The sequence below is a fragment of the Oncorhynchus clarkii genome, chromosome 16 (genome assembly GCF_045791955.1).
Source record: "Oncorhynchus clarkii lewisi isolate Uvic-CL-2024 chromosome 16, UVic_Ocla_1.0, whole genome shotgun sequence".
Lineage (NCBI taxonomy): Eukaryota > Metazoa > Chordata > Actinopteri > Salmoniformes > Salmonidae > Oncorhynchus > Oncorhynchus clarkii.
The window spans coordinates 17642263-17653703 of record NC_092162.1 but is presented as its reverse complement, the minus strand read 5'-3'; the positions used below and the strand labels follow the sequence as shown (position 1 = coordinate 17653703).

At 37.4% G+C, this 11441-nt stretch overlaps 2 protein-coding genes across 2 annotated transcripts; both read left to right on the top strand.

Moving 5' to 3' along the window:
- The first annotated feature begins 4922 nt into the window (after window positions 1–4922).
- On the top strand, window positions 4923–6110 carry LOC139367486 (homeobox protein Hox-B6b-like). Its single transcript, XM_071105712.1, has 2 exons — window positions 4923–5340; window positions 5857–6110. The coding sequence occupies exons 1-2, from the start codon at window positions 4923–4925 to the stop codon at window positions 6108–6110; spliced, it is 672 nt and encodes a 223-aa protein (XP_070961813.1).
- Window positions 6111–7560: 1450 nt separating this feature from the next.
- Window positions 7561–9536, top strand: LOC139367485 (homeobox protein Hox-B5b-like). The gene is made up of 2 exons (XM_071105711.1): window positions 7561–8152; window positions 8674–9536. Exons 1-2 carry the CDS (start codon window positions 7561–7563, stop codon window positions 8919–8921), a joined length of 840 nt encoding a protein of 279 aa, XP_070961812.1. The 3' UTR covers window positions 8922–9536.
- The last annotated feature ends 1905 nt before the right edge of the window (window positions 9537–11441 follow it).

Genomic DNA, 11441 nt, shown 5'->3' with positions numbered 1-11441 from the left:
CTAGAGCTGTTGTCAGGCCTTGGCTGTGAAGGCTGCTACTGGATGTAAACTGTAAATAAAATGTAACCTTTAAAAATCGAAGCCTCTCCTTTATTGTGAAAGATATAGGCCTACCTAATAGTGTAATTGTTCGGACCTTTGTTTGCTGAAATCCATACTTTTTTAATAAAACGTTAATCAAATACAACCACCAACCGTTTTTTTAATAGATTCAATTGGCACATGAGCATTTGCTGAGTTGCCATAGAGCAACAGTAACGAGGAAACAGTCGGTGGTTGTATTTGACTAACGTTTAATTAAAAAGTATATGTTTCAGAAAACAAAGAAAGGCAAACAACAGATGACAAACAGGTACACAGTAAGCGTGAAAGAATTAACATTTGGAAGTGTCGACGCATAGCTAATTGAAGGAGTCGGAGGTTCATTTAAAAAAACGAAATCTTGCTCAACTCTGTGGAGGAGTTAAGCTGGCTAACAACCGAGATCACATATTGCAGGTCTGTATCCAGTTTCCTCGGTGTTATATCGACATTTTGAGTAGCCTATACAGTTTGGTAATAGCATAACAAATTCAAAAGATCTAAAGATATTATAGGAACAAATATTTGTTTTACTATGTCGGGTAACTGATATTTTGTACACCGTCATTCAGTCTAATATAAGCCTGGCTGAATTCATGCCAATTGTATATTCATTGGGCCTAGATTTGTAAAAAAGTGTCTGAAGGTTAATAAACAGTCTGAATTCCAGCTAAATTTCATCCACCTTTATGAGGCAAATACATTGTAGTTAATGAAAACTATAATATATCAAAATGCTTCATGTTAGTTTATTGTTGATAGGTTGTTAGCATTTTTTAGCCTACAATACAATGTTCCAACGTAGGCCTATAGAACTACTTACAGGTCACATTCATCCAAAGTAGAATCATTTCAAACTGTATTTGACAACCTCCAAGTCTACACAATATTTACGAATTTTATAGAAAATACTTGTAAAAAACTAATTTTCCGTTTATTGTCGTGGAGGTTTAGGCCTATTGGTCTTACTAATGAAAAACATAACTAAATTAATATCAATAAAAAAAACATGCAAGTTTCCTAGAATATGTTCGGTTTAGGCCACTCCTGTTTTGGATAGATTAGGCCGAATTTTCTCTGTGCGACCTTTTGCAGAAGGAATAGGTTGCATTGGGGGGTTTTATGGTTTTATTGCATCTATAAACGTCGGAAATCCTTTTGTCAATGAAATTAAATTTAACAGGGCACCATGCAAACAGTTGCTTTGGCTATGTAACGGAACATTTTTCCATACATTTTATATAAATATTTTACCTTATGATTATATACATGCCTGATGACCACTGGGCACAGACGTCAGTTCAAACCCTATTACATGTTGGCTTAAAATAATTTCATTGAAATGACGTGGGAACAACGTTGATTCAACCAGCGTGTGCCCAGTGGGTGTTTTCATATAGGGATATCTTTGGTCTATATATCTTAACATACAACTGTTTTACACGAGAGTAAAATCTTAAAATGGGCAGTTCAGTAGGCTATTGCAAAACTATAGGCTAATTACATGGATCCCTATCATATTTTGCTCGCATTTGTTTGAAAATCTGTGCTAATTAAATGAAGGTAGGCCTATAGGCTGTCTAAGGGATTCATAAAGGGTTCACGGTTGATTATGTGGATATATAACTAGTTTAACTTAACTACATTACTAAATGTAATGCAAATGTAGACTAGGCCTTAAATAATTGTCCGTTTACATAGTCTACCTATAGGCTTTTATCAATCATTTAAGTCAACTTATAATAACTATCCTATAAGACCATGTGAATTGTAACCAAACTTGTTTTACATAATGCTATATGCTATTGTGTGGAACTACAATATGGTCAAACGTTTCCGCTTTTTTGAAGCCTAATATTCAACTGATAAGGAATGATCATCAAACGCTCTAAATAGGCTACCGGACTGAAATATTATAGACCTAGCCATTTCGCTTAAAATACAACGTAGCTTTTTTTTTTAAAAAACAAAATGCTTTCCCAGCTTTGAAAGAAAAAGATGGCGATGAAGAAAAAAATACCTTCTATTGAAGCATTCCTGGAAAATGCTATAAATTAGAGTCTGCTAATGAAAATGTACAACTTTATGATGGAACTTTACGACTGTCTGGGTTCTGGGATTGGCTGAGGTTGGTCATGTGGACTCTGGACAGGGAACTTTTTCCCCCTTGAGGTTATATTGCAGCTGTCTGTTTTCGACCGCTCATTCAGTAACACCTTCGTTTTCTTGACTCTTCTATAAGCTACACTTGAATTCTGGTAGAAATGTGTTCTGTATCTACGGAGCTCCACCAACTGAGAGATGGAGTCAATGAGGAATCTCTCATCCAATGTTAGCCTATGCTAATGTGGCTATCTCTGAATTGCAACGTCAAAGAAGACTCAATATTCGCAAGGACAATGGAATAGTTTATTTTTTATTTTTCACAGAGGGAATCGTTTAGTTATACTTACCGTATGCAATATACCAAATTAACAGTAATGGAAGACGTAAAAAGAACCGTGATAATCACATCCGGAATACCCACATGCGAAATGATGAATTATCAACAAAAGGTAGGTCGTCAAATCTCAATGTCCTATATCGCAACAATCATACTTGAAGCCTGTCTTATAAGGTTTTTAAAATGATAAAATGTTGAGTAGGTCATGAGGTGCAAATTATGTTAGATAAAAACCGTTACAAATGTAACATTGGTATCATACAAAATGGCTAGTGTCCTAAAGTGTACAAGCATTGTATCGATTTGCAATACCTATAGTGTGTTAGTGGCAAGATGGCAGCAGTATCTTTGGCGGGTGACTGTGGCCTAAATGCATTTAGTATTTTGACGAAGGTTTCAGATAAATAGGTAGGCCTATATGATACCTCTTGGAAGCTGCCACAATGTGCGCACACAGAAAATCAGACAACCCAAAATATTTAGATTTCCATGATGTACAGTGTTTAAAAAAAACATTTGTATTGTGTGTAGCCTACGTTTGTATTACCTTTGAGCTAGCTGTAATGCTAAGTAGATATGCAACAATTGACTCATAACCAAAATGTTTTATAGGTCATTTAAAGAGTAAAATTGAGACATGATGTAAGCGATGTTCTCAATGGTCCAATGTAATTTTTCAGAATCCACTTTCCAATCATCTGCACTATTCGACGTCGTCATCATCATCATCATCAACATTATTGTCAAGCCTCAATCAATTAATTGATAAACTGTATGTTATTCACTCCATTTACACAGCAGTATGCTGGCACATTTTCTTTACAACCTGATCTCGTGTATTTCTCTTTGACTCCATCTAGTGGCGACAATAAGCCTACATTTGGACACCGAATTCTTGAGACAGAAGCTTTCAGAATGACATATTGGCGTATTGGTACAAATTATTTATTTTTTCTTTCGTTTTTTCTTTTCAAATTGAACTAAAGCAAACTAAAATGTATTTTGCACAAACGCTATTGACGTTGAATAACTGTCATTCTGTATACAGACAAATCGTAGGATACTTAGCTAAAATGTTTGATTAGTTGTGGAAACATAATTTTGTTGAAGGAAGTCTACACAGACTATTAAGTATCAAGTTTAGATAATACAAAATGATTTTGTTGAAATATCATCTTAAACAAGGTTTTTACAGTGAAAGAAAATAATATTGATTGGAAAAAGGAAATACGTCCTGTTGTAAAGAAAATGGCGTTGTTTATTTATTCAAATGTATTGAACTTTTTAGTCCAACAAAATAACGATAATAGCATAATAAATATTAAATAATATTATTCAACTCAATAATATGGGTCTACTGATATAAGAAGCAGTCAAAATAATATCAGACTAGATTCGATAATGACAATATTTATATTAATGTAAATATATTTGATAATATTCCAAAACAGATTATTTATTTTAGTGGTTAATAATAAATAAAACATGCTGCACGTAATGTGGTCTACTTAGGCCTACAGGTTCCCGAAACATGAACCGCAATCTTTTAGTGATGAATGTTGAAACCAATGTGTAATATCCTCTGCATTGGCCTTGGTCAGTTAGAAAATCCCTTTGCCTTTTGTGAGTTGATTTGTCAGTGTAGATGTCTTGGTCGTGTTTTACTTTTTATCCGGCCAGTGTGGGAATACCTAGAAAACATAACGAACACGTTAACTTATACATGAACGAATGATGAAACATAAATGATGTCAAACAGCTTAAAATAACAGCTGCATGAAAGTAGAAATTCAGCTGGATCAATTGAATAGGCCCACTTTTGATTGTGCAACTAGCCTACTTCTAGTAATCAATACTTTACATTTGTGGGTAATTGAAAGAACCAACGAACAACAACATTATTCTTATATTCTTATAAGTCAGTTTGATAAAATGGGAAATTGTACAGTGATTATTTCATGCAAACCAAAGATCGAATTAAGATAATATAAGGGGTGTGTGTGTGTGTGTGTGTGTGTGGTGTTGCCAGCATTATGTATTTATATCGTTTGTTTGCAACGAAATTAAGAACGAAAACGAAATGCTTCAATGTTGAATGAATCAGAGGGCGCAAGCTCATTTGATATGTGGAAAGACTGCGCGAGAAGCCTGGGCGCTTCGTTTCGAGTCACTGGGGACCCATGTGCGCAACAAGAGCCCCCCCATGAGAGCAATATTGCAACCAGACGCTCGCGATTGGCCGGACGTTGATCAGATGGTACAGTTCCCTTCTGTCCTATTGAGTGGCACCTCGCAAGCCCCCTTCAGCTAAAACCAAATCTCCGATAAAGTAATGGCAAAACCACTTGGACTATAAAACATTACAAATCATATTCCTCGGAGCATATTTGTCCATCCAATGAGTTCCTATTTTGTCAACTCAACTTTTCCTGCTTCTCTGCCCGGAGGACAGGAGTCTCTCCTCGCTCAGATACCTTTATATTCCTCCGGATATACTGACCCTTTAAGACACTTTTCCAACGCTACATATGGAGCTGCCAATATGCAAGAGAAGGTATACCCAACCTCATATTACCAGCAAACCACTGGTATCTACGGTCGCCCCAGCACCAGCGCTCCCTGCGACTATACAGCTGCCACTTTTTACAGTGACCGCTCGTGCGCTTTCGCAAATCGAGAGGAGCAGCCGCTCTTTTTAACTCAGGACCAGCGCAAGTCAGAGTGCCTCGAGCAGAATGTAAACATAACCACTGCTGTGGACGACAAGTCTTCTCTGCTTTATCCGTGGATGCAAAGGATGAATTCTTGCACCGCCGGTCAGTGAAACCTTTACTTTTGATTTTTGTTAACGTTTTTAACGTGTTTTATTGTTCATTTATTGAAAGGGGGTGTACAGTCAGCATGTTGCCTATCAATCAGATGACTACTGTAACAGTGTTGCCTGGCGTTGTAGCTTATAAGTAACTATTGCTTTGAAATTAAGACGGGGAAAAAGAGGAAGAATTTTACAAGTCGTTGTGTGAACACATGCATGATGATTTGATGACTGTGATATGTATTGCATTCTATCGCCGAGAACGTGATTGACATGAAAAATATATTAACAGATAGGAAAACGCGTTTAACTGTCAAAATACAAAATACAATTTTTTTTAAAGGTTTTACTAATGGAGGCTATTTTACATGTGTGTATATAGGCTAATTTATTACATCCATAATAGTGATTGTAGCAATAGTCTATAACAGCGATGATAGTGTAAAGGTATCCATCCATTCCATGTCTTTGTTTCTTACATAATTGCTGGATTTGGTTTGCTATTCTTTGTTTCTAGGGACATTGGGCAGCAGTGGACGCAGGGGCCGTCAGACCTATACTCGATACCAGACTCTTGAGCTCGAGAAAGAGTTCCATTTCAATAGGTATCTCACCAGGCGTCGTCGAATCGAGATTTCGCATGCTCTGTGTCTCACTGAACGTCAGATAAAGATTTGGTTCCAGAATCGCAGAATGAAGTGGAAAAAGGAGAACAAAGTTATGAATCCTTCGAAACCCAGCGATGAAGAGGAGGAAAAACAGACGGATTAAAAGACACTGAGTAAAAAAGCTACACAAGCCATCCTATAACTGTTGTACCATGAATTGAGAGATGTTTAATTATTGTTGGTTGTTGTTTTTCATAAAATGGCTGCATAGGCCTACACATGTTTGTGAAAATATGTAAATAGGCCTACTAGATAAATATATTTGCACGATGAAATAACGTCTGTTGGTTAGAAACAGGTTAAAAACAACTGAAGCTGGCTAGCCTATTCTTATTTGATTGGGTTTGTATTTTTTGTTTTGTCAATATTGTTGCTTGAAAGTAAAGTAGGGTTTACCACATCCACAAAGTCAAAATTGGCTGTATCGTAAAAATCCATGAAAACATAAATGTGGTCTTAATTTAAGGTTAGAAGTGTGGTAAAGGTATAAATTCACATTTTAGGAAAATCAATTGGAGAAATAGGCGGGGTTTATGACTTTGTGGTTGTGGTAACTGGTGACGATCGTGAAATAGGCCTACACTCGCACATACTGGTTTCCTGGAGCGGCGTTGGAGAAGTGCAAAAACAAGCCTAGTCAAAATACTCGATAATTAAATATTTTTGCTTCAAAAATATTTTTTTATGGCCCCATTATCGATACAAGAGAGATGCTTTGGCCTAATAGCCTACCATAGTGTGTGTTGTATTTTGTTTGTTTTAGGCTTTTACATCGCTTTGTCATATTCAACTGGATAATGTTTTCACAAGTTGTTTATTGTGCACTTGCCATCTGGATGTCGTGTGCAATATTATGTAAGACATGTTTTTGTTGTCTTTTGTAAATGCAAATAAAGCGTTGGTAATTTCTGTAAATATTTCATAGAAAGGTTTCTTGTTTTACTGATGTGAGGGCAATAGTCTTATAATAGTTATTATTATCACTATGTCCTGTAAAATTGACCTAGTTGAGCAAGACAGACATTTAAATAGGCAAGTCTCTCTTTAATGATACAAATGCCTAGTGTATTAGGCCTACTATAATATATATTTTTGTTTTACTTTTTTATACTGGGATACCTGTCTGAGATACCTATTGGTAAAATAGTTTAGCCTACTTTTGTGTCCTAGAACAGTCAATGTTAAAAAAAAATGAACAATGAAAAAAAGTATTGAGCACCCTCTCTGACAGTTACCTCCACTGCCAGTAGATGACGCTGTCTGCCTACATGGATCTCAGGGCGCAATGGGGAGGCACCATTGACTCGAGCATAACGACCATCATTTCGTCATCATTTGTAACCATAGAGCATGAATTACCTCTTGAAGTCATCAGTGAGAATTTACGACTGGTCAACAAATGCACGTGATTCCCGAGCGCTCTCCCATATTTGGCCGCATACCTGGCAAAGTACAGTAGGCTTCATTGCTATAATTCATGATTACATCATAAATCGTGAAGCAGAGGATTATAGCGACAAAGATCTACAAATCGAGCCTTTAAAAACAAGCAAATGAGCTCTTACTTTGTTAACTCGTTTTCAGGGCGCTATCCGAATGGCTCCGACTATCAGTTACTAAATTATGGGACTAACGGCACTGTGAACGGTACGTTCAGGGACCCTGGCACCATGCACTCTGGGTCTTTCGGATGCAACTACAATGGCATGGACCTAACCGTAAATCGCCCCGACACTGGTAGCCACTTCGCGGCTGTTGGAGAGGATACCCGTGGTTTTCCGTCCACTGGCCCGGATGCCCGGTACAGATTGCCGACCTGCTCGCTTTCGTCTCCAGATCCCCTTCCTTGCGTCAACCGCGAGTCTTTGGAACTAAAAAGCCCCTCTCCTCCACCTGACCGGAGCACGACCTCGATCGCCAACAATAATCTCAACAAAGGCAACAACAGTCATTTTACAGAGATAGAGGATACCAGCGTTGTCTCTGAGACCGAGGAAGGCGCGCACACAAGCAGTACCAGCAGCATGGCTGCCCGGGCACAACAACTACAACAGGAGTCCAATAACGCAACCTCCACGACAATCTCAAACGATTGCCAAACGCCGCAAATATTCCCATGGATGCGGAAACTGCACATTAACCATGGTACATACATAGCCTACTTTTACTGTGTTTTGTGGTGGTCTTGCTTTGGAGTGAATTGCATGCTCGCTGATGTGCTTTTCTATAGTCCAAATTTGTAGCGTCATAAATATGTCAAGTGTTGCATGAACTCCGTAAGGATGGTAGGATATGGCCACGGATTGCTTTTATGATATTGTCCAGTGCAATATACTTCTTAGTGGAAGATAAAACAATAATTGTTAGCCTATTTAAAGTATATTTTAATTGTAATAAAGATTAACCTAAAGAAACATTGTTTAAATTTTGGAAAATTGGTGGGTATTTATGTTTAGGCTATAGCTGAATGCAAGTTCTATTTCTGGTAATGTAGGATAGTTGTGCGACAATCCGTGCATGGCACGCGCCCGCATGCAGCCTATTCAACACCCATAATTGCTTAATATTTCATATGTGCTGTTAAACATGTTTCCTTTTCAAATGTTTAAAATCCTATTTCCACCATCTGTTGTCCACTTCTAATTTGGATTTTTCATGCAATTTAGAAATGGCTGGACCAGATGGGAAAAGGGCCCGAACAGCGTATACCCGCTACCAGACGCTAGAGCTGGAGAAAGAATTTCACTTCAATAGATACCTAACCCGGAGGAGGAGAATAGAGATAGCCCACACGTTGTGCCTCACGGAACGACAAATAAAAATCTGGTTTCAGAATCGAAGGATGAAATGGAAGAAAGACAATAAACTGAAAAGTATGAGCCTGGTTACAGGAGGTAGCGCGTTCCATAACTGAGCTCGAACTGCAAGTGAGACGGGGGACATCCGGAGTACTGTAAGCTACAGCGCAGCACCTTTCAGCATGTTGTTGTGATTTTAGATGAAAAAATATTATGTGGTCTTTAACATACGTTTAGTTTGACGTTGTGTTACGGTAGCCTGTAGTTATCTTTGGAACTAGAAAAAGGTTAGACTCATTGTCTAAGGGTAGTATAAAGTCATGTGCTCTGTTTTATCTCTTGAATGTTGTCATGTTTCACGTGAGCTGTTAGCCTATATTGTGTCATTTCTAAACATTCTAACAGGTGTAAAGTGTACAGTAGTCTATGTTTCCAAAACATATACTGCTCTTCATTGAATGTAAACCTATAGATGATGGGATCATTCAAAGCGCTTCAGTGTAAGTTTTTAATGCTGTATTTATGCTTGATTATCGTGGTCAGCGCAGTACGTTTTCCAGATTTAAAAATACAGGTAAAACTGTTATGTAGCCTATGACACGTTGTGCACAAATATATCCAATTGTAATTGTTTAGAACTAAGTACTTATTACGTTGCATAAATGTATTGAACCTTTTCAATGTGATCAATTTGTATAGTGGACATGAAGGGAGTGGTATTCTGTGGATTATACGCCTACAGTGATGGTAAAGATTTTGCCAATTAAGCTTTTTGTATTTCTATGTGAATCTATAGATTTGGAAATAAAGTTTCTCTCCATCGCTTGATATATTTGAAGCATAGTAATTGCAATTAATTAACCTCTTCTTCATTTAACATATAGTAAATTAATTAATTAGGCCTACACATGTTTTAATGCACTATTCTATAGACACACAGGCTATAACACTGGTGAACGTAAACCCTTCATGGCATTTTGGACATCTTGTATCAACAATTTAGGCTTACTTAACCTTGCCACACGATTAAACAAATTAACTTTATAAACAACATGTTCCTATAGATTTTGTACTGTTTTACATTGCTATAAAATAACACATTAGCAAGAATAATTTCCATAGAAGTTTTCATGCTTATCATTGGCTTAAAATGACTTTTTTTGTAATGGCCTATGACGTGAATTACATTTGAGGCAGGTTGTTGCTGATTTAAATATTTGCATTGTTTTCGTCTAAGCTATATTGTTTTAACCATGCACCTATAAAGTGCCCACCATCATGTCAAGGTTATTAGATTCATTATTGGTTCCATGCTGCCATTATTTACCAGAAAAACAAACTCTGAACCTTTTAAACTTACCCTCTTTTTGACTTCTTTGGGTTGAGTCGCACTTCTGTTTGCTTGTATTTAGTTATTCGTTTCCCCATCAAATGTCCCAACATGTAGGCTATCTTACAGGTACATGGCTCGAATTTACTAAATGCCTCCGTACGGTAGAACATATAATCCCTTCACTGACTCTGAAAGGTCACGTGGGGTCCATAAAGTTAGTTTTATGGTTTTGGGGAGTAGACAATGTACTATATAATTCACATTCTTGAATGAAAGTGACGTTTTAACTGCTGCGAAGGGATTAGAAAGGGTTGTGGACTGTACAGCACTAGTCTGGGCAGTGGCGATATCCTCGATATCAGGATAGAAAGTTGATATCAGAAATGCAGTGATACATTTAAATAAGTGTTCCACTGCCTATGATTATTATTATTATTCATGTTGGAATTAGCCTCAAAATAAAATATTTGGAGAATCAATGGATTGCAATCGACTTATCTATAAACACCAGCAAATAAGAATTCATTCATTTTGGTCAGCGTAAAACAGGAGGAAATTCTGCCTCTTCACGAACAGGACACAAACTAATTCAATTTCTGCAATGACTGCATTGAACCTCGTGCATTCAGTGTCATAGGTGCTGGTATGAGAAGGGCAATTGGATAATGCATGTCTCTGGCCTATAGACTCAGATCAGAAAACTGACAAAAACTTTAAGTGAAATTCAAGTCTGGATCCAAAAATTAGACCGTCTTGATAAAAGCGTGGTCTAAGGTAAAGCACGAACTTGAACAGGGTTTTGTGTGTCCCATCAATCTCCAAGATACGCGGTTGAACAGTGCGTCTCTCTCCAAGGACAGGATAGGTGAATCCACTGTAAACGTTGGGAATCAGACCTCAGTCGATTTGAATAAATTATGCTGGATATATGGATGTCTAATCATATAAATATTAGGCTTAATAATTCCACACTGAACACAAATATAAACGCAACATGTAAAGTATTGGTCCCGTGTTTCATGAGCTGAAATAAAAGATCCCAGAAATGTTCTGTATGCACAAAAAGCTTATTTCTTTAAAATGTTGTGCACACATTTGTTTACATCCCTGTTAGTGAGCATTTCCCCATTTGCCAAGATAATCCATCCACCTGACAGGTGTGGCATATCAAGAAGCTTGTTCTGTTGGCCACTTTAAAAGGCCACTCTAAAATGTTTTTTTTTTGTCACACAACACAATGCCACAGATGTCTCAAGTTTTGAGGGAGGTGCAATTGGCATGCTGACTGCAGAGCTGTTGCCGG